This window comes from Excalfactoria chinensis, chromosome 14 (assembly GCF_039878825.1).
Source record: "Excalfactoria chinensis isolate bCotChi1 chromosome 14, bCotChi1.hap2, whole genome shotgun sequence".
Lineage (NCBI taxonomy): Eukaryota > Metazoa > Chordata > Aves > Galliformes > Phasianidae > Excalfactoria > Excalfactoria chinensis.
Genome location: NC_092838.1, coordinates 5,755,879 through 5,779,047, shown reverse-complemented (window position 1 = coordinate 5,779,047; position 23,169 = coordinate 5,755,879). Strand labels below are relative to the sequence as shown.

Genomic DNA, 23,169 nt, shown 5'->3' with positions numbered 1-23,169 from the left:
ATGGGAATTAATTACGTTCTGGGTTAACGAAAAGCGTGTATCCGGTTAAAGCTGAGGTACCGGCCCGCACACAACATCCTTCGGTTTCCCGCCCACCAGCTGCGCGTCGGGCCGGGCGGCACCACAGCCGCCTCGTGCTGCTGACGGCCGGTCGGGCTGCTGGCGCCACCTGCCGGTAGGCGGGGCCGGGCCGCGGCGGCGCCCTCGGCAGCACCAAGCAGCTGCGCCGGGGGGCGGGGAGGCCGCGCCTGCAGCGCTTCCCGCGGAGCGGAGCGGAGCAGCCGCGCGGTGCCGAGCACGGAAGGGCGGTGCGAGCCGCGTCCCGCAGGCAGCAGAGCGGCTCCGCCCGCTGAAAGGAGCCTCGCGGGCCGCACAACCACCAGGCGGTAGCGTGGCCGAGTGGTCTAAGGCGCTGGATTTAGGCTCCAGTCATTTCGATGGCGTGGGTTCGAATCCCACCGCTGCCAAGAAGTTTTGTCCCGCCGCGGCGGCTCCTTTTCGCGGCCCGCAGCCGCCCGGCGGGGCGCGGCGCTCCCCCAGCAGCCCCCCGCGGAGCGCTCGGCACGGCGGCTCGCACTCACCGCCGCCCTCTGGCTTCGGAACGCGGGCGGGGAGGCGGAGTGCGGCGGACACGCGCCTGCCCGCGCCCTCACCGCCCTCACCGCCATCTGCGTGCTCCCGCCTCCCTCCCGCCCACTCGCGCTCCCGGCTGCTCCCACCCGCGTCCCGAGCCGGGGTTGCCGGGCGGTGGGGATGTTTCGGCGGGGGCAGCGCAGCCTGGGAGCGGTGGCAGCGCCGGGCCCCGCTGCAGGGAGGCACCGCACCGCGCTCACGGAGCTTCACGTTCCCTTTATTTTCCTTCATACGCAGCGACACAGGCAATTCACAAAGGAAATTCACACCGCCCGAACTCTGTGCAGCCCTCAGGTGTGAGTCACAGCCCTGAGCGGTCCTCGTGCTTCCTCTGCACGTCCCTCAGCTCCCCCGGCCCCGAGCTGCTGCCCTGCTCCCTCTCCTGCTTTCCTCCATCGGTGACGCACTGCGGGCTGTGCCGTGTTCCCTTTGCAGCTCCTCGTGCACTCGGGCGGTTACTTTGGAAAGATGCGTGACTTAAACGTGTCTCGGTGACGGACTTTGGCTGTAATTGTTTGCAATGTTGGTGGTGTTCAGGTTTGTTCTGTGTTTAATCTAAACTAAGTGTATTGCACTGGGGCCTCTCAGCCTTGCGGAGCTGGGGATGTTCCGTGGGAGCAGTTCTGCAGAGGGCACAGCCGTGTCTGTGCGAGTCAGTGCTGGGTTTCCTTAAAAAAGTGCAAAACCGAAAGCTCATCAAATCTTAAAGAAAGAAAAATCAGGCTGAAGATCGCAAGGAACAAAAGCATCACTCTGGGGAAGCCGTGCTCGCTCCGGGCCTCTGCTCTGGTTTTGATGTAATGCTCCACAGAATCGGCGAATGTGAATTTCTCGGGGCTGTAGCCCAGCTGCCTGCGGGCCTTGTCAATGCGGAAGGTGTGCGTAGTGGAGATGTTCTGCACCTGTCAGCAAAGGAGCCAACATACAAAGTGTGAGCGCATAGCAGAGCTGAACAAAGGCTGTGTGTAGGCCCACTAAGACAAAATGTAAAGTTATATTTAAAAATACACATATGAAAATCCTACGGTCATGTAGTCTTTTTGTTCACCCAAAAGGAGCGTGCTGAGAGTCCAAAGAAGCAGTAAAGGCTGCACAGCACAATCTGCTCCTGAAAACATCCACAAAGGGTTCTGTGCTCTTATCTCTGTAAGGATGCAGTAAAAGCCATCCCTGGGGTGCCTGAAGGGCCTCCAAACGTTAGGTCCCAGCTGAACTCACATGGTATGTGCGCTTCCTGTGGGAGCTTACAAACAAACCCGTACCTCATTTCTGGTCAGCAGAGGTGACAGCTCAACCAGTGGTTTCAGTATCAGATGAAGATGCTCCATTACTGTGGCTGCAGAACAAAAGATTTCTACTTGAGGTAACAGCCAGTTGCTGTACCATTACAATGGTAAGAAGGGTTGATAGGCAGGACAGAGAAACACTGATGAAGTATTTTTACCTGACGCATAAACTAAGGATGTAGGAATCGGTATCCATGGCTTACTGCAACCTAATCTTTCAAACTGGAAGAGAGAGAAAAAAAAAATAACAGTAAAAAAACAGAAACCTGACACAAGTTTTAAAGTTTCAGTCCAGGAGATATTTGTGGATAAAGCAGAAAATGTCATTGCTGCTGCTGCGACTTGGTTTGTCATTTTGAGGGGATGCCTGTCACACCGGGATTTTCAAGTGGCAGTCTGTAGAAATCTAGAAAGCGGGTTTCTGATAATTGACTTAAACATCAAGGTGTGCTGATACCAAATTTGATGTGCTGACATTCTTGTGGTGTGGAGCACATCATTAGCAGCAAAATGAACTTTGGAAAATACTGGATACTGAGGTTATTCTGGAGTTTTGGTCATCATTTGGATTTATACTTTTTGTCCACCTTGGATAGCCACTGTTAACAAGTGAATGCCCCAAAGTGAGGATGATGGCTATCCAAAGGAGGAGACTGCTTCAGAAGGCCCTTTTTATCTCAGTGAGAACAGTTTCAAGTGATATTTTAGGTAGGCTTTGTTACAGCACTAATCAAGCAAGAATTAAATGCACACTGAACCCAAACGTGTCATTTGCACGCAAAGCCAGAGTTGTGTATAGTAAAATAATTAACATATTTAGAGATAAAGCACATAGGGTACGTACAAGTGGAGCTAACCATTCAAAAAGGTTGAATTTTTCACCATCATGAATGAAATACACCTGACCACTCTGTTAAACAAAAGAGAAAGGTTAGTAAAAATAACACTGTTACTTAATAACATATATTAACACTAATATATATATAATATAATATAATATAATATAATATAATATAATAACATAACACTGTTATAATAACATATATGTTGACTTCTTTATCCTTATGAATAGCTTAAAGTTTATACAGACATGTATAATATACATGGGGGTACACACAAGGCAACAAACTGCACGTATGTCCATCAGTTTTTCTTATGTGATGAAATTCACTGTCAAATGGACAAGCGGTTTGTATGACTGACATACCTTGGTATGAATTATTTCTTACTGATTCACCTATACAGAAAGACTGGACAGACCAAACAGACATTACCAAAGGCACTGTAAGTAGTGCTGTAGGTAACTTTTGCTGCTGACACACATTTAGAAGATGGTAGGACGTGTTCTGGCCCCAGTCTAGTTAAGGCCCACAGAAACCCAAACAGTTCCATCTGCGTAACAAAGATGCAAATTATCTCTTAAAGTTTTTCTAGAGTTTTAGAAAAAGCAGCTTAATCTTCTTTTCCTTTCCTAATCTGATTTTCAGACATCAAATATTCCTTTCTCATCTTCCAGAATTGGCAGATATAATATCACAGCAACACAAAGATGCAGCTATTCTCAGAGAACTGAATATTGCAGTTCAACACACTGCACGGCCAACGCTGCCACAGCTCACGCTGCTCGTGGCACATTTTCAATTAAACAATGCAGACAACACAAGCTAGAGGAGCACAGTATTACTGCAGTAGTTACTGCAGTGCAGGATACAGTGGCAGGATCCACAGCCAAGTGAAAACTGTGGTGTTTTCATTGTTTACTTACAGCTATGTAGTTCTTCTCAGGAGTGAGAGCTTCAGCAGCCAGAATTTGAGCTTGCACAAGATTCTCTACATGCACCCAGTTCATTTTAGCAGAAGGATCCCCAAACTTGAAGCTAAGTATCCCTCTCTCAATATTCTTCTATAGACATAAAACAAACACGAAATCAAAGCAAGAAATAAGAGTGGAAATAAGATATTTTGCTCTATCTCCTGACATCAGTATTTTGGTTTAAGTTGCATGCAAGCAGACATTTGAAATATCATAGAATGGCCTGAATTTTATAGTTATAGTAAGCATTACATTATAAAGCTGGATTTACATGTATAAAAAAAAAAGGAGGCTTTTAAAATGTATTATGCATTCTTTACAGATGCCATACATTATCTGACAAAAAAGTTACAATACAGCAGACAATTGAACTGTTAAACTGATAAGAAGGCTAGCCAATTTGTAATACAGATAAGTGATGTTGTTTGGCATCACAGAAAACTGTGGTGATTAAAAGATGGAAGCACATACTGCTAGCCTTGGCAGGTGTCTTTGCTCTTCTGGTCCATAAATTCCTGGTGGGCGAAGAACAGACGTGTAGAGCACTCCACCTCCTGGGAGAATTGAGAAAAGGGCTCAAACCACCTGACTTTCACATGATTTATATTATCACTGCATGAGTTAAAGAGTGCTGTAGTATAACTTACTCTGAAATAAATTTGCTTCACTGGCTTAAAAACACCACAGACCAGAAGGTGCTGAACTAGCAGATGAATATTGTTGGTAAATCAAAACATGCAGAAGGGCCACGAAGATGATCAGGGGGCTGGAGCACCTCCCCTATGAGGACAGGCTGAGGGAGTTGGGTTTGTTCAGCCTGGAGAAGAGAAGGTTGCGGGGTGACCTCATTGCAGCCTTTCAATACCTGAAGGGAACTTACTCCCAGGAGGGGAGCAAACTCTTCGAAAGGGCTGATAACAGCAGGACTAGGGGAAATGGTTTTAAGTTAAAAGAGGGAAGATTTAGGTTGGATGTTAGGGGGAAGTTCTTTACTAGGAGAGTGGTTAGGTCCTGGAACAGGCTGCCCAGGGAGGTTGTGGATGCCCCGTCCTTGGAGGTGTTCAAGACCAGGTTGGACGGGGCTCTGGGCAACCTGATCTAGTAAAGGCGTATGTTTGGTGGCCCTGCTAGGCAGGGGGGTTGGAACTACATGATCCTTGAGGTCCCTTCCAACCCGGGTCATTCTGTGATTCTGTGATTCTGTATGCAGAAGAGCAAGACAGGGATCAGAAAAGTCCTGCCAGCAATATTCCATGTGGACAGGGGGGACTCGGTGGTCTTTAAAGGTTCCTTCCAACCCAAACCATTCTAAGAGTTCTCAAAGCACTGGCATAGCTAAATGCCTAGAAATTACTAGATACTTCCAAATTTCTGACTAACCAGTCCTTTATCTCTGTGCCAAAGCAGTCACTGAGAGTGCCAGCTGTGGGGGTGAATTTGCTGAAGTGAGCAAGTCATTAGTAAGAAAGTGGAATGAAACCAAACCGATCTCATAGCAAATTATTGCAGGGAAACAGTGCCTCACTGTGTGCAAGGCAGAGCTGAAAGGCTCTCAGCAGTAGCACATCCAGCTCACACTGGAGCTGCTGTGGAACCTCTTGATAATCGCAGTGGAGAAAGCAAGTAGAAATGCAGTCATTCCCACATGTACCAGCTGGCTGGTTTGTCATCTGCTGTTCTTGATAATTGTTCTTAATATTACTTGAAAACCTGCTAAATACTAATTCATGCCAATAGCACAGGATCCAATTGGGATGTTTTAATCAGTGGCTGGCTGAAACCCCACTGAATCGCTTTGATCCTTTGCATGGGCAAATTAGTGTGAGCTTCTAATCTCATTCAGAAACACTCCCAAAATCAGAGCACCTTTGATATGGTGAGCTGCTGAGAAAAGAGAAAATAAGGAAAAAAAAAAAGCATTTTGGACAAAAATAATTCTATTGGTGTGAAATGCCAGTCAATGACTTGATATCTCATTATAGCTCTCTGCAAGTATCAGGTGCAGAAAGTCCCTTTTGCTAAGTTGTCTGCAGCTAAATTTAGCTCTGTATCACTTGTTGGCATGGCGTCGTGTTGCACTTTACATTAATTTACTCTGTGCTGGCAGTTACAGTATCTCACAGGTGAGCTTAAGTATTCAAGTGTACAACTGCCTTCCTCAACATGGAAAACTCTGGGAAGCACTAATAAATAATTCCAGGCTGTAGTATCAGGTGCCTTATTCAGATTTTAATATGCAACTATAAGGGAAGGAAGGGGAGAACGATTTCATCAGCGTTTGTGTTCTACTTGTACTGCATATTGCAATGACACTATTATTGTTTAATATATTAATACTGTTTAGTATATTGCTGTCTTAATCTTTGCAATGAAGATACTGAACTCACTGCTGCCATGCCAAGACCTTTTGTTGGCGCTGTGAGAACTACATTTAAAAGCGATTTTTAAGAGAAAATCTTTCAGTTTGTGAGAAAGGGAGGTAACTTCATTTCATAACTGTTGGACAGTCTTGTCTACTGAGGGACCGATGCAGGATGTTAGTGAGGCACGGGAAGAAGAGGAGCACATCTCACTGTGAATTCATGCCAACAGAAAAGTACCTGCTAGTGGAGTTCCGTTAGCTGCTAGTACCATTTGTTCTGCAATTGATTTGGTTCTGGAATAATGATCAACGTGCTACAGAGAAAAAGCAAACAGGTTTGTATCTGTTCTTGAAATGGCAGAGCAGAGAGGCATTGCTTCTCTACTCCCTTTTCACATAGCAGATGGCAACAAACACCTCAAAATACACAAGTTTTGCACTACTGGTTTAGGATAAAATATATGCATATTGCTAAGGCAGGCAAGCATTTTTGTTTACGCAAACCCAGTTAATTAATTTCAGCCCATTTGAGAAGTAATAAATATATGTATGCTTTGAACGCTGCCAAGAATGTAATTGATCACTGCTTGGTAATCTGGATTTCTTTTTCAGGTAATGGAAAAGTCAGGAGCCAAGTTTTTAAGACATCATGATTGGTCTGAATTCTAGAGGTTGTTCTCTTGTGGCACTGCCTCAGAGAAAACAGTATTCAGTATATTGCACTATTCAACATTCCAGGCTCTTTTGGGAAAGAAGAATGTAAACAAAAAGTGACAAAATAATACAACCCAAATACCTGTTCTATAGGAAAATATGGCACAGTTTCTTCATCACCATCTTCAATAGGAAGCCCTCCAAACACCACATTTACTGTACTGGTGTATATCAGTCTAGTGATGTTTCTTTTTTTGCAAGCTGCAGCAATACATAAAGTCAAGTCATTTAGTGGAAACTTGAACAAAATAGAGGAAAAACCTGTATGAATGGGAGATGCGCTTCTTCAGAGAAACTTGTTCGATTTTCTGTCAAATCTTGGAAGAGCAAACCCTTCTGTTTTATTATTGGCTTATTTAAGATGCAAAGTATATGGAAGAGAACAGTTAAATGGAAAACATCAGTTCAGAACCAAGTGCTTTATAACAATACATATCCGAATGCAGATAATGTAAGCTAACAGTATGCCTTTGGGATGGCTGCTACCAGCCTGCTGGGTAGCTAGAAGACTTCCTGTTCCAAGGGCTGCCCACTACCTTGCACATACTGTAACACAGCAGTGAGGCTCACAGCTGCAACATCCACAAGGAAGTTGTTAACGTCTCACATGCATATTCTGCTATAATGGCAAACATGATTATAACAAGCTGAAGTAGTTGAACAGTGCCGACTCTGATATCACACCCCATAGTAGTATCAGGTATGAAAAGACCATTGGCATGTTTCCTCATCTTCTGCCAAAACTGTGACGTATTTGGTAAAAAAAACAACAGTGTATGACAACCAACTAGGTTTTTTTCTAAATGGCAGGATAATTTGATGTTATACCAGCACCTACCAACAAGGTTAGATACATACCATCAATGATGTATCTTGTCCCGTTGATGTTTACTGTTTCAATCTCTTCTCTGTGCAACTGGAAAAGTAAAGAAGTGGTGCCCTTTTGAGTAATGATACAGTTCAAATTCCACAGGTGGACATTGTAAGTGTCCATAGATAAAAACAATGAGTGCTTTGATTTAAAACAATTATATAGATATATATATATACACACACATATATATATGTAGACTGCTGTTTCAGACATCAAGTTATTATTTTTAAGCTATACCTCCATTTTTCTTATATTTTTTTTACACGTTGGCTTGCTTGAAGCAAAGAGAATCGTGTGTTTGTTCCTATTTCCAATGATTATAAAACTGTAAGCAATGTGTTTAATTATCCATGTTTCAGCAGTACTCGCTGACCAGCTGGCTCTACCCAGAACCATTCAAGTACACACTGCCCACCTGCAAGCATTTTTTAATAACTTCTTTTATAAGGCTAAGGTAATTACTGAGGTTCATTTTATTAAACAAAGTAAGGAGTGTGTGTGTCTTTAACTTCAATCATAACAACTGTGGTTCAGAACCCCACATCAAGTACATCCTCGCAGCTTTTTACCTACTACTGGCAAACAATTAAAGCTTGAAATAAAGCAGTATGATTGTAGTTACATAAAATCACTTACAATTTAGTTCAGATTTCACTGCTCCCAGTGACCTTACATGTAGGGGTTCCATTTAAAAGGTTTAGGGAAAGGGGTTTTAGAGTGAACCCTGTCCCTTTGTTCTTGCAGTGTTTCAGTACCATTTCTGACCCAACAGCCCTCCCAGGCTGCAGTTATTGCCTCTGATGATGGGGAAATCTAACATGCAATGTTACAAAATCAGGCCTCCCATCCTCAGCGTAACATACAAAACAATTTGGACTCACTTGCTCTCTTCCTGACATTCCATATGAAGCTACATGAAACACACAGTCAGCTCCTTCGCAGGCTGCAAATATGGCATTATAATCCCTGACATCTGCCTGCAAGACATATGAAAAGACATTTGGACCTGAAATCAAAATGATAGGTTAGCATTTGTCATATAGTGGTTTAGCACAGAGGGAACATATCCATGTAGTTGCACATACTGTACATCCTGGGACTGAACGTTAGATCAATTTCAATTCTTGCTGATAATCACACATTTCTTCTGTAGAACTCAAAGAACTTCAAAAATGTTCATGAACTTCTTAACACCTCTATGAATTATGAAGTGCACTCCTCATTGCATGGCTGAATACACTAAGGCCCAGGTGTGGGGAGTGATGGGCCTGAGCTCCGTGCTGCACATTACAGTTTTCATTGCTCTTATCTCATGTGAATATTAAATTCTACCTGACAAAAAACTGTGTGGGATTTTCACACAGTTAAAAATATCCTTAAAATTTCCAATTATTTGCAGTTGGGTATTTGGAGTGTGCGAATGTTACGGAAAAGGCAAATAAACTGACTTTGGCTGTTGTGAGCATGTATTTTGTCATACCTGGATGCACACTACTCCATTAGGAATTTCCCAGATAGGCTTGTGTATGTCATACAGAACAACTGAAGCTCCTGAGCTGGCAAGAGCACATCCAAGCTTGTATCCGAAGTAGCCTCCACCTCCCGTCACCACTGCTCTCATGGCTTTATCCTTCAGTGCTCCAGCATTCCCCCTCACTCCAGAACTCGGGAGCTGGTGCCAGGGATTTGCTGCCTCACTCACTGGAAGTTTTCTGTCGGTGAAATAATGTCCTCTGTGACCAGATGCACACAACAGTTTCTTCTCCATGTTGAAAATTGCTCCATAGTGTTCCCCGATGCAGACAATTCCGGCAAGCTTCATGGTAACCGGCTCTACTTGCAGCAGCAAGGTTTTACTTCAGTGCAGCCTTAAAGACAAAGCAAAACACTTGGTTCCAAATGTCCAAAGATTGCTCTTTAGAAGACCAAGCTACATTTGCTTGTCTCATGTTATAAAAGATCGGTGATAGCCTTTAGGGGTCATACATGATACAGGGCCATACCTAAATCCTGAACTGTCAGGAAAACACATTGCATTGAAGTCTCTATACTTTAAAACCAAGCAATCAAGGCCCACTGGAACAGTGGAACAAAACTGCCCCCGGTGCAAATGAATTTAGTGCTTTGTTTACCTGTCTCTGTTCATTGCAAAGCACACTGATGTTTTCAACGCCATTCTAAGTATCAGCTGAATGTGCTTTTATTATTGGCAGCGGTTGAGCCGAGCACTTCAGACAGAAAGAAATGCTTGGTACTTATCTGATGTCCCTACAAGGTGGATCAGAGCACAGCCTGTCTGACCCCGCACTTCTCAACGGAACTAAAGCACAACAAACGCAAAGTGACAGAAAAGGAAAAACCCGGACAGCGGGTGCGTTAAGCAGAAAGTAGGAGGGAAACAGTTGGTTTTTAAACAAGAAGAGCCTTTTCCATTCATAAAGCAACAGCCAAGGGTTGCCGCTGCCCGGACACATCGTGTCAGAGGCCGCAGTTACTGACGGCAGCGTTACCGCATCCCCTCCCCGCGCCTCCATAAAAGATTAAAGGCCACCCGAGCTGCCGTCGCTATTCTCTGCATCTCACTTGCAAATTCGCACGCCGGCAGCGGAGCGCGGCATCGCCGCCACGGAAACTGCTGCTCCCCCGGGCGACCTCCGGGGCCGGGAGCCGGAGCCCGGCCATGGCCCGGCGGCCGGGGCCACCTCTGGGGCGCCCGCTGGGGCCGCTGCGCAGCGGAACGTCCCCTCGAGGCACGGGACGGCCCCGCGCGTAACGCCCGGCTCCCAGCGGACACACTCGCTGCGGCGGCCCCGGTGGTCCCGCAGCGCCCCGAGGTCACGCTCGTCTCGCAGCGGCTTTGGGAGCTCGCGGCCCTCGTCCCGTGGCCTCCAGCAGTATTCCCTGAACCCCGCAGCATCCCCGAGACCCCGCGGCAGCAGCTGCCGGTGGCTCTCACCTGCGCACATCTCCGACCCGCTGGGGGAAGGCGCTGCCGGTGGCCGGGCTCCGTCCGCCCCGAGCTACCTGCGGGACGGGCTGCTCAGGAACAAAACGGCATCTCTCGGTCACTGTCCGGAGAGTCATTGCTGGGACATGGCTCGGAGGGGCACACGGCATCGGAGGCACCTGCGGAACAGCGGCAAACCCCAAAGAGGGAACAGTCGCCCAGAAGCGGGCTGCGGGGTCCCTGCCCTGCCCAGCAGTGCGCGCTGGCCCCGTGGGCAGAGTGTCGGGGGGTCGGGAGCTGCAGGACGGTACAGTTATCCACTCCGGGCAAAAAAAAATTGAACTTGGAGCACTCTTACCTTTTCCATCACAGCTGTGCCATGGCTGAATGTTCGTATTAAATTTTAATCCTTTTAAGACACACCTGCAGTTATGGTAGGGCACCAGTAACTCTAACAGCCAGCATAAACAGGCTCGGTAAAGACCGACAGAAGTGTGACAGCTGTTCCATAGCGATACAAAAAGCTGTCTTAAGATTCAAACACTGGATTTGTAATAACAGGAAATAAATGAAACCAGTTAGCAATAATCAGCACTATTACAGTACAGACATAAAAAGCATCTTACCTGGAGTAACAGCTCAGAGGTTTGGCATTCCAGGAGCAGAACAGCGGGGCTCCCCACGCACTGCAGCCACACAGCCAGCGAGTTCCGTGGTTACTCCTTGCTGAGGAACACCCAAAACCAGGAGCCCATGGATGCTCCTCTCACTGGGCTTCAGCCAGCTGGCTGAGCTCTGTTCTGCAAAGTGCCAGTGTCACCTGGGATGCAGTCCTGAGCCATCAGTCTAATAAAAGTGATATATGCAAGATTCATAAAGAACTAGTTTAAAGGCAAATTAAATATGTTTGCATGTAGTTAAAATGCTCTCGCTGTGAAGTAACTTTATACATGTGGGTTTTACTCTGCATTTCAAAGGAAGCAAGGTTTATGCAGTACCTGTCAGCCAGTTGCATCGCTTCATACGTAACTGGACTTATCCACTTTATCATGTTTGATTAAAGGTCTCGTATATACTGAGTTCCTTTCCATATCCTTAGAGGGCTGATGAGTGCCTCTGCCACCGTTCTGTTTGTACAATGTCAGTCGCTCAGAGGTCAGACTTTCTGCCTTCACTGCACAGAGAACAATTTGTTTGTGTATTTGTTTCAGAAAAAAGCAAAACAAATCTTTGCTTACATGCACTGCAGTGGTAACTTGTGGTTGCTCATGTTCTGCTGCCACTGGATATTATTCAAGTTAGGAACAGTTTATGGTATGGATGCTGTAAGCACTCCTGCGTACCCTGCAGATTTAAAGATACAATGAGAGAGTTTCCATGAACTTATCGGTCTTAAAGCTCCTACAAAATGCTAATGCAAAGGCAAGATAAATACAGAGTGCAGATAACCAGCAGCAGAGCTTTTCCATCACTCTCCTCTGTGACTCACCCTGCAAGGGCAGCTCTCCTAATTCAGAGTAACCTCATGAAAATTCATCCGGGATACACACTGTATACACATAGAACACCTGGGCCTTATATAGCACAAACCATCCAGGAAGCAACTCAGTAAATCTTGAGAAAAGGCAGAGGTTGGACCCAGGCTCCGGGCTGAGTTCTTGGTCTGCCTGCTGACACCATGGTGGCAGTTCACTGAGTGAGCAGCATCCCAGCACAAGGACATTACAGACAGCATGACCTGGCTGCATGCACAAGGAGAGACAGCAGTAACTCCTTGCTAAATTCCAGTTACGTGCCACCCCTCCCTTTCTACAGACTACTTAAAACCAGTATTTGGTTCAGTTGAGATTTATTATTGCATCTAAGAATTATTTTATATATACATTTTATTACACCTTTTACACAGCTTTTGAGCAACAGAACTATTTCACATGAATATGGCTTTTGTCCTCTCAGCTCTGGTCATTCATAAATATTTACTTATTTTTGTAATATCTCCCAGGTCTTCATAATTCCTGGCACTGTGATGCAGTAGTTGCAGCAGTGGCTTCATCAGAGGAATTGCTGAGACAACCTTCTCTTCGTTGGAGCCACAGGTCTCGTTGCAGCACTGCGGTTCTGTGATGGCTCCTCCTCTTCCAAATCCTCGCCCTTCTGGATCATCATTGAAATCATTCTCAGGATGAAGTTATCCAGCAGTGGGGATGCACTGAAACTCCTCCTGCACCCATTGGTGGTCATTTCCTTCAATGTTACGGCTCTGCATTGCCCTTTGGGAACATTTCCTGATGTGCTTTGTGTTTTTACTTTGCTTATTTTTTATTTGAGGTAAGATCAGGGAGAAGTCTTCTCAATGATCAGAATACTGAATAAGAACAATGAACTTCACAGTGACTGAGGGATGTAGAATGAGCAGATCGTTCATCCCCAGAAACAAAGCTAGTCTTTCGGAAAGAGGTGGACAGCTCTTTGATGTTAGAAGAAGGAAAGAATGATCAAACTTAACAAAAGACCAAAAACAAAGAGCGCTTTAAGGAATGTGAGACCTTCCTGGCAAACAGGTCTTGTTTGAAGATAATGATCCACAGAATCTGCAAATGAGAATTTCTTTGGTTTGTAACCAAGCTGGTTTCGTGCCTTGTCTATTCGGAAAGTGTGAGTTACAGTAACGTTCCAGACCTAAACCCAAAAGGACAGTTACGGAAGTGACTTCAACATCTGGTTTCATAGTACACTGACAGATGTACGTCAACAGTGATGTTACAGTGGAATTAAAAACATAAATAAAGATAGATGCTCAAAACCACACATATTTCAGATTCTGATTCTGTCCAGAGCTAAGAGAATGAGTTCATATAGCTGACAAAGAATCAAAGCTGTGCAGCAACATCTTTGGTGGACTGAGTGGAAATGGAGCTCACGACACTCATTTCTCACTTGTGACTGTTAAGCTCTCCAAGTAAGAACTAAGGAAATCCCACACAACAAATCCGCCTGCTTTCCCCAAACTGACTCATGTGTACCGACAAATGTATAATGGGATGGTATGTATGTATGCATTGTGGTGGTGTGGCTTTCCAGTTTTGCAGAAATGCACATCTAGAGCACCCAGAGCTCCAACACCATCAGTATCCAGAGGGCATGTCACACGTTTCATGAGAATTCTGATCAGAAATACACAAATATTCTCTCATGTCATAGACTTACCTCATTCCTTGTCAAGAAAGGTGTGAAGCTAAAAAATGGCTTTAATGCCAGATGCAGATATTCCATCACAGCGGCTGTGAGACAGAAAGTTACTTAATAAGACAGATAACATTGACACTGCACATACTACAATTCCTACTGACAATGGAAGATTCCAGTAAGATACTGGAAGGCAGTGTTTAATGTATTAAGTATGAGATTAATTCAGTTAATTAACAGCCATTAAACCATTTCTGGGTATGATCAATATCAAATGACATAAGTGATTAAATTAATTAAAATTAGATAATTCCTATGGCTCAGTCCCTGAATTTTACAAAAACATTATGTAGCTTTACAGACATTAACAAAACAAATTAAAATAACAGCACAATAATCAAACTTGTAGTTTATTATATTTACCTGCTATATGAACCAGGAGAGCAGGAATATGTATCCAGGGTTTACTGTATCCTAATTTTTCAAACTAGAAGGGACATAAAAGGAAAGAATAACAGAGTTTGTATTAACTCAGGATGGCAACGAAGCACGAAAATGGAAAAATGAATATTGAAAAAATATATCTAAACTTTTTCCAGTTGATCTTCCTATCAGTACATGAAAACATAGTACTGCTCCCTCTTTAATGTCCATCTTATACTCTACAAATTAAACTGGATGGCAAGTGACCAAGCCAGAAGTGGTATTTAGACAAGAGGCCCATAGTTCAGCCAAAGTCATTTCCCTGACAGTCTTTTCTGTGTAGGCATTGAGAGATCAAAACTTTAGCATATTCCTAACATCCCAGCCTTCTGGTTATAATGTTGCCTCTTTTTAACTCTTATGATAGGACTCTAAATAACTTTCCTTTTTGTGCTGCAGCTGACAACAGAGAATTAGCTAACAGCTCTAAGAGGCCTCCTGGGTACTAATAGTTTTCATGCACGTAGCTAAATTCTCATAAAACAGTAAGAGCCAAACTCCACAGCAATGCATATTCAAAACCTCCTCTAAAGCCAGTGCAACTTTGAGATATGCTATGAGAAAATGACAGACTTAAGTTTTATCTTAATAATTTAATAATCAAAGTGCATTGAACTTTACTGAGAAGTACGATCTTTTAGTTAATCACATGATTAGGACCCACACATCCCATTGGAGCACATGTGTATGTAATACATACTAATGGGACTATCCATTCAGAAAATACGACGTCTTCGCCATCATGTATGTAATATGCCTGTCCACTCTGTTAAAGAAGCAGAGAAAAACAGTTACAAAAACACAATTTGCTTTCCCTCACATACCCACCTATCTTTGCTAACTTGGTGAACAGCGTACCAGCAAACATACAATGAACTGACACACATCAGCTCAACAAATTACCTTAATTGGACTTCACTGTACTTGCATTTGCACTGCCCGTGGGTTTGTGGATCCACACGAGAGTTCTGAGAACTTAGCACACAACGCTTGGAGATCCTTTGATCTCAAAGCATCAAAAGTGAAACTTACTTGGGAGCTAAGGCTACTGGGATGGGATGCTTATATCATTTACTTACAGCTACATAACCCTTCTCAGAGGTGAGAGCCTCAGCAGCGAGTAAGTGAGCTTGTACCAGGTTTCCTATGTGAACCCAGTTCATCAGAACTTTGTGATTCCCAAACTTGAAGTTAAATAGTCTCCGCTGGATATTTAGCTATAGGGAAAAAAAATAAAGGAAGAAATAACTACATGAAGAGTGTTTATTGCACACTGTAATTATTTTCATTTTGCCTCAGCCTGAATGCTTAGAACTTGCTGTATGTGTGCGCAATTACAGTACGAGGATTGCACCACAAGGAAAAAAGCCCACAAGTAGGGTTTTGTGGATTCAGGGTTGCTGCCCCAATATGCAGCAGTGAAATAGGGTGGCATAATGGTGTTTGGATGCAAATGTATTCTTCTGAAACTGAAAAGTGTATTTTAAAAAATACACTTTTTTCATCAAATGATCAGGAACGCAAACCTAGCTCTTCTACCACAGTGTTTCTGCTGTGCATTATTTTTTTTTTTCCAGCTACAAATACAGCTTGATCCGTGCCATTTCCCAGTGCTCATATCATGCTGTTTGTTATCATGCATCGTGCGAATTGTCACCAAGCTTTCCCCACGGTTTTTACGGGGGAGACCCGCAGTCAAGGCGTTTCCTTCCCCCTAACGTTCAGCCCTTACAGCTCCCTGCGGAGCCGTGCAGGGCTGCCCACGCGACACATACAGCTACCCGCGGCAGGTGGCGCTGCTCTCCGGGCCCATAAATGCCTGGCGGACGGAGCACACAAGTACGGAGCTGGGCACCTCCTTGGAAAGAACAAAATATGATTATCGGATAGTTTGGACATCAGCATATGACAGGCAAACCACATGTATTTGAATTATACATTCTGAAAGTAAAGGATCAGTCTAACCATTCTACGTGATTCTGCTTCCTGGTTGTTTTCAGCTCTGTATAAAACTGAATTCCATAGCAGTGGAACATCCTACCTTAGCAGCCTGGTACACACCCCTCCCATCACAGAACTTCCCTATGGCTATGTCTCCAGCTAGAATGAATTTTCCTTTTTTGTTGTTACAGATAAAAGTTTCTAAAATGCCATAACTGCAGACACACGTAATGCAGGAAGAAAAACATCCCATTCACTATATTCAGACACTTTGCTTGCTTGAGGCTCAATGGCATCGCAAAGGAATGGAAGAGGTCTCTTAAACAGAGGCTTTCAAATTAGTTAGGATACTCTGAACTAAAATTAATACTTTAAGCTCTACACGTGAATCAGTACGTAGTTGGGAAACAGGCACAATTCCACCTTTTATGTGGGAAGGTTTAACAGGTGGTAGGCATTTGCTCAGTAGATAAAGACTCTAAGACTGCATCCACATCTAATGTTTATTTATTAAATGCAGGTTTAAAGAAATTGGCAAGAGTAGATCAGCATGAACATAAAAGCAGGGGTAAGTTTCTCTCTTGCCGTATACACACAGATTTTCTGTCAGTTTTTCATGTGTGTGGAATGTTAGAAGTCAATGTGACCCTGATATTGCCAATCTGTTTAAGAAGCAGCAATTATTTTTGCAAGACGACAGCAAGCTCTTGGGGATTATGAGAATGATTTATCAGACAGTGCGGAGATGTTCAAAGTGACAGAAAGAACGGGCAATAAAAGCATTTTATTACAATGTTTTAATATTATTTGAAGAATCAAGGCAACATAGGCTGGATTTTCCTATCTGTTGTTTGTATACAATTTCCTGACTGTCTTGGTAGAACATACAAAAGTTAGTCATCCTCTGATGGCAGGTTTATTTCAGTTCATTCTACGTATACTATTTATTGATAAGCCAGTAAACAGGTAAAGGAACAGCACCACTAATGGTAGGAAAAACCCAGATGTTTTAGATATACCTTTTAGCAAAGTCCCATTAGCAGCAAGAACCATTTGGTCTGCAATTGCCTTCGTTCTAGAGTAATGATTAAAATGCTATAAAGAAAGGCAGAATATGATCAACATTTTAATCACATTATTGTATCTGTGAAGGCAGACAATATTTATATCTGATAACATCTAAATCTAGCCAGTCTGTAGGTTTTTGCTTTTAATATAACTAAAGCTTTAAATAATTAAGTTAAATATGAAATAAAAATACTAGATATTCCAAAAATGTTTCCATTTCCTATTGAAACTATTTATATATTTCTAAATAAATATATTTTATATAACTATAAACACTTATCTCCCAATTTTGTCTTTTGCTATTAATTTAGTAAAGTGCATCCAAGTGTATTAATTGGGACTCTGGATGCAGCCCATGCTGGTTTGGTGGTTACTTTTCCACACAAGTTGTCTTATACATCTCTTGGATTTTGTATTGCTATAATTTATACTGAAAATTATAGCTAAGAGTTACACTACAGTTGCACACCTTCCTTCCTGCACTATCTACCTCTTCTGCTTGCTATTTCAAAGTCATCATCAAAGAAAACATATGATTAAGGCTCAGAAATATGCAACTAATTGCAAATGCCTTAAATGCTTTATTAGAAGTCTGAGGTGCTGTGCAGGCTTTGCACTGACATTTCCAACTGACTATTTCAGGAGGCTTCAACAGAGTAGTAGTCAGCGCTGTTTAGGATTCTTGGAACACAGGATGCACAGTCTAAAATTACAGCTTTTAGCTGCAGGCTGGGTGCTGGGAGCAGGAAAGAACAAATGACAAGCATAACAGTGGCCAGAATGCAATGAGCTCCAGATTTCAGCTGGAAAACATTCCTCAGAGGTTGTAGCAAAGAAGGCAACTATTTCAGAGCAACCATGAGGTGATGTAAGAAAGCATCAAGAAAGCAAGGTTTGGAAATCTCAAAGAGGCAATAACGAGTGTGCATCAAGATGGGGAATTTGATATTTAACAATATTCTTCAGTGCAAAGGCTCATAGTGGCCACGATATTCACTATTTAGAGAGCAGCTGGTACCCCAAAAGCACTTCTTATAAAAATCTTCCTAGGAAATGTCAGATTCCATCTTCTTTAATCATATTGGGTATTTTAACACCCTCAATCTGGCTGTTTATAAAAGTAATGATGATTTGAGTATCTCTTCATAGGCATGGGTCAATTTTTATTAATGAAAAACAGTTCCATGGAACTTAATCTAATTCAATGCTTCTAGATCAACCTTCACATAATCTACAGAGCACAGCAAATGTCATACAATTATGTGAACAAAGTACCTTTTCCAGTGGAAAATACGGCACAGTTTCTTCATCTCCTTCTTCAATAGGATTCCCTCCAAATACTACGTTCACTGTACTGGTATATATCAGCCTAGGGATATTTCTTTGTTTGCAGACTATAATGTTATAAAAAATACATTGTTTATAACAAAAATAAAGCGTGAGAAACAACAAATGAGCTGGAAAACTTTTTGAAAACAAGAATTACACTTACAGAAAAAAGTAATTTTTTAACACAGTGGTATCTCTCATTCAGGTGGAATTTTTTCTCCAGTGTGTACGACAAAACTCTGTGTCAGTCTGTCCATAAGTGACAAATAGCCAACAAATGTTAGCAAGAAACATACACTGTCAATATATAACCAGTTGTACACTAAATACAAATGAAATTGGTACCGCTTCCAAAACAAAGTCTTATTTAAGGATTCCAGCTGAGAGTAAGACGTCTAAATTCTGCTGCATATGTCATTGCAAACTTCAGCAACACACATTTCCTTTTGATTTAGCAATGCTTCTAAAGTTTAAGTGAATTAATATTAACAAAGTTACAATTTTCAGAATCTACACAGCAGTCAGTCCAGTTGGCTCTCTGGCTCATACTGAAAATAATAAAAGTAATTATTTGATGTAAATGTTTGGAAGAAAATACAGTAATGTGTTATTAAAATGTAGACTAACAGGGAGCCACAAGGTTCTTACTCCTCCCAGATTCTTGCCTTCTTTGGAGCCTACAGGAATATGACAGGACACATTTCTGTGGGTTCAGATGTTGGGGTAAGAAGGTAAGATGTTGCAACCTTTTCCCTCCAGCTCATTTAGACCTTTACTTGTCTGCCACTTCACTGTAATTATCCTGTTGTTTTGGGTGTTTGTTTTTTTTCCAGTAATAACCCACAGTAATCCCCAGGAAGAATGGAAATGGGTCTATATTATAATGATTTTTTGCCATTTTGCTTTTTGATGGTTGTAGTTGTTGTTTGGGTTTTGATGGAAAAGCAAAGAGAAGGCAGCTTTGGAATTTATGATATACTTCAAAATGTTCTTTCCTGAAGTTGAGTATACAGGAAGAAATCTGATATTCGTTAGCAGATATCAGTTAAAAGTCAGTATATAATAGAAAAGGGTCAGATTAGATAGGGTCAACAAGGATTGATATAGTAAAGTGGTAACATAATAGCTAAGTACACTTAGGACATTTATGACACCTAAATGTTTATGATACAACAAAGTTTAATCTCTCTCATGATATTCCTATGGAGAGTATATATATATATATATATATAAAATTCTTCATCACATAGTGAAGGAAAAAGATAAGCCATTACATGGTGGAGAGTTTAAGTTGGTCTGCCATGGAGTGAAGTCCAGGTTGAAAACTTTCCTCAGTCCAATCCAGTGGCAAATCTCCCACCTGTTGTAATGGAATCTGTTTCATTCCATCTAAAAAGTTAATTTTCTGCATTAGAAGGATGAAATATTTTAAGTCTGTTGTAGATTATCTTATATTAGGGCCCTGTTCTGCACACCTAGCTTTATATCATACTCTGAGATTAAGAGAGGGAGAGCCTCTTTTAAATGCCATATCAACACAGAAAATATCCAATTAGAAGCATTTTAAATTCACTTGGTGTGGGTCAGATACAAAGACAGTAAGTCTAGGTACATACCATCAATTACGACTTCAGTGCCACCAACATTTATGGATTCAATCTGCTCTTTCTTTTGAAGCTATAAAAAATTTTTGCATAAAATCTGATTAATTTATCAAGTCACATTAACAATAAAATCATTGCAATTGATAGATCTAGAAAACCTATGGCCTTTGCTCTTTGTACACCTACAATGGCCTTCTGACATACAGATATTTCCAGCAGTTCTCATTTTCAATTGCCTTGCTTTTCTTTGAAAGCACATTACTTTCATGCTTTGACATTTACTACCTTAAGGAATGCCTCTGTTGTTCCCTGCATGGATCACCTGACCTTCATAATCAACTTCTCTCACCTAAATACCACTTAACCATATTCTCTGCCTTCTGTATGCAGACAGATCTCTTCTTTTACAAGAATAATGAGAGAAAATGTTAGGAAAATTGTACTTGCTTGTTCTAATCCTGACATTCCACAAGCAGCAACATGAAAAACACAGTCAGCCCCTTCACATGCTTTGAGCACTGCTTCAAAATCCCTCACATCACCCTGTAAAATGAAACAAAAAAATGGATTTTGACTGATAGAGCTCATTGCATTCTTCATAACATCGATATCCAATATGGCTACCAACAAAAATTTAAAGTCATTCCGGTCTATTTTCACAGTCATCAACTAACATTAAGTATCACAAACATGGAGAAAAATATATGACTAAGACTTTTCTTAATATTGTATTGCAAAACAATCATGACTCTTGATAGCCCCAATTACAACACATATTTTCACACTTAGTCCTGCAGGGTGGCAAAACTTGTTTGACTTGAATGGGAGCAGCATATGCTTGAGGGCAGGAGAATCAAGCCCAAATGATGCTAAAACACAGCAAGGAGAATTCAGCTGTTTGCCCAGGAATCACCAGACTTGAGAACTTATTTTCTGATAGCAATCACACCTTAAGATCTGGCTTTTGCCATCTGGATGAAAGTCACTTTGCCTATCTAAGCTTTATTTTAAGTACTCAGAAACACAAATTTAATTACAGTTTTGTTCAAGGTTGATCAAGTTGCCTTAGAGTTCTGTGCCTTAATACATTATTTACCTTGCTGTTCCATTTTGTACATAATTCACCTATACTTTGGGAAAAATTATTTTTTAAATTAAATTCTTTAAAACTTTTCTCAGAAAATTGCTTCAGACAGATCCCCTGAGCCTCTTCAAAAAGATGCAAACTGGCATCAATGCACCAACTTCAAACAAGTTATGGAGATGTACATTATCAACAAATCAAGCCTATGGTTTTCAAATTGTTGACAATAATCCATCACCGCTCCATGTTTTTTAAAAGCTGTTTATTAAACTGAGCATAAGAACAGCCATTCTGGGTCTGTCTGGCCCATTGTTCTGTCCACTACACAACCACGCAGAGCAGCATCATATGTCTCTGCCATCCTCGCCACTTTCCCACATGCTGACATGGCTAGAAGAATTGCATCACTACCTTGATAGCCCCTGAAACAGAACTGAGACAGGAATGTTGTGATTGCTTTCAGCTTTGTCATCGACATTCTAATTTTAGTGATGGTGTTAAGAGACCTGATGCTAAACCCTCAGTCCAGATCAGCTAGATGATACCCTGTCTAGCTAGGACTTGCGTAAGATGAAAGGAGTCATGCATGAAGCTCTAGTGCGTGCCTGCACATTCAGATTCCCAAATCTGAGTGGGTGAAGCAACTGTGAAGAGTAAGCATCCCCTCACAGCAGGAAGTACTGGGGTTTGCTGTTCTCCATAGGTAGTTGTGGACCATCACATATTTTAGGTCTTTCTTGCTCTCTCTCTTTTGAAGACAAAATAAATAAATGCATTGAATTGTTATGAATCAAAAATAATCAGGGCTCATAAATGGTTACTCTAGGAAGAGCAGGTATAGGGCAAACCTACGTGACACTTGTCTGATCACTAATGTGATACTCCAGAACACTATTCCACCACCATGTATTTTTATTCAGAAGATTTCCTGAGTTTAATTTAACTTACCTGTTTGGCAAACTGAATAGATTTCATATAAATATATGCGTTTAACATATGCATTTTTTTTTTCCCACTGCAGGAGAAAACAAACTATTTGTTTATACTAACCTGACTGCTCACTTTATTTAATGACTCTTCTTTCTTGAACTGGAAAGAACTGTGAACAGTCAGTGTCTATGCCTTTCCATGCCTCTCACATTCTGAAGATCTTCCACTCTGAAGTCATCTCTTTCCCAGTCTGGAAAGCCCTGGTTTCTTTAATTATTCTTTGTATTGAAGTTATGCTACATATGTGATCATTATTTCCCTGTCCTGCTCTCACATTTCTACTCCAAATAACTAGCTTGAGAAATAAACTTTACCACTTCCTTGCTCCCTCCTTCATCTAGGTTAAGTATGAATGGCACATATCAAAACACAACTCTTCAGTACTTCACTGGTGACACTGAGAGAACTGACCACTTGGACTCCTGCTGCTTGCTGTCTTTTAATCAGTTACTTATGCATGCAAAGACATTCTTACTGTCTTTAAAACCATTTACAGAAAAACTTTTATAAAAAATTCCTAAGAGGAAAACTTGCTGATGTGCACAGAAGTAGTATGACTTTATTTCACTGCTGTTAAATACACAATTTCAACATACCTTGAAAAAGTCTGCGCCATTTGGAATTTCCCATTTAGGTTTTCGTACATCAAATAGAACAACAGCAACTCCTGCCTTGACAAGAGCACATCCCAGATTGTATCCCAGGTAGCCTCCACCTCCTGTCACCACCGTCCTTCTGCTTTTAACCAGTGGTCCAGCGTGCTCAGTTAGTTTGCTCTCACATAGGAGGTCCCCGTGAAGCTCCTCTGTAGATCCTTCTTGCATCACGGCTGCAAGATAAAAAGTCTCTTGAAAA

The 23,169-nt window shown here is 42.1% G+C and overlaps 2 protein-coding genes and 1 non-coding gene across 3 annotated transcripts; 1 reads left to right on the top strand and 2 right to left on the bottom strand.

Annotated features, from left to right (window-relative positions):
- The first annotated feature begins 385 nt into the window (after positions 1-385).
- TRNAL-UAG (transfer RNA leucine (anticodon UAG)) lies at positions 386-467 on the top strand. Its single transcript has one exon. It is a non-coding gene; the product is annotated as a tRNA-Leu (tRNA).
- Positions 468-747: 280 nt separating this feature from the next.
- LOC140258786 (putative short-chain dehydrogenase/reductase family 42E member 2) lies at positions 748-10,760 on the bottom strand. Its single transcript, XM_072349446.1, has 12 exons — positions 10,639-10,760; positions 9,163-9,550; positions 8,564-8,659; positions 7,667-7,724; positions 6,891-7,009; positions 6,333-6,408; positions 4,204-4,286; positions 3,685-3,822; positions 2,764-2,829; positions 2,078-2,141; positions 1,896-1,969; positions 748-1,535 (listed from the first exon to the last, which is right to left on the bottom strand). The coding sequence occupies exons 2-12, from the start codon at positions 9,502-9,504 to the stop codon at positions 1,287-1,289; spliced, it is 1,365 nt and encodes a 454-aa protein (XP_072205547.1). The 5' UTR covers positions 9,505-9,550; positions 10,639-10,760; the 3' UTR covers positions 748-1,286.
- Positions 10,761-13,104: 2,344 nt separating this feature from the next.
- On the bottom strand, positions 13,105-23,138 carry LOC140258781 (putative short-chain dehydrogenase/reductase family 42E member 2). Its single transcript, XM_072349437.1, has 11 exons — positions 22,911-23,138; positions 20,688-20,783; positions 20,253-20,313; positions 18,583-18,701; positions 17,259-17,334; positions 16,074-16,156; positions 15,378-15,515; positions 14,999-15,064; positions 14,239-14,302; positions 13,837-13,910; positions 13,105-13,308 (listed from the first exon to the last, which is right to left on the bottom strand). The coding sequence occupies exons 1-11, from the start codon at positions 23,136-23,138 to the stop codon at positions 13,105-13,107; spliced, it is 1,209 nt and encodes a 402-aa protein (XP_072205538.1).
- Between the last annotated feature and the right edge of the window lie 31 nt (positions 23,139-23,169).

What these genes read in the sequence shown, in the direction of transcription:
- LOC140258786 (XM_072349446.1), bottom strand. Translation starts at nt 9,504, where the DNA reads ATGAAGCTTGCCGGAATTGTCTGCATCGGGGAACACTATGGAGCAATT. An exon ending in GACAAGATACATCATTGATG is followed by an intron (nt 7,010 to 7,666) that starts GTATGTATCTAA and finishes GTATTGCTGCAG; the next exon opens with CTTGCAAAAAAAGAAACATC. An exon ending in TTGAATGGTTAGCTCCACTT is followed by an intron (nt 2,142 to 2,763) that starts GTACGTACCCTA and finishes TCTCTCTTCCAG; the next exon opens with TTTGAAAGATTAGGTTGCAG.
- LOC140258781 (XM_072349437.1), bottom strand. Translation starts at nt 23,138, where the DNA reads ATGCAAGAAGGATCTACAGAGGAGCTTCACGGGGACCTCCTATGTGAG. An exon ending in ATGGCGCAGACTTTTTCAAG is followed by an intron (nt 20,784 to 22,910) that starts GTATGTTGAAAT and finishes TTCATTTTACAG; the next exon opens with GGTGATGTGAGGGATTTTGA. An exon ending in CTGAGAAGGGTTATGTAGCT is followed by an intron (nt 15,065 to 15,377) that starts GTAAGTAAATGA and finishes CTTCTTTAACAG; the next exon opens with AGTGGACAGGCATATTACAT.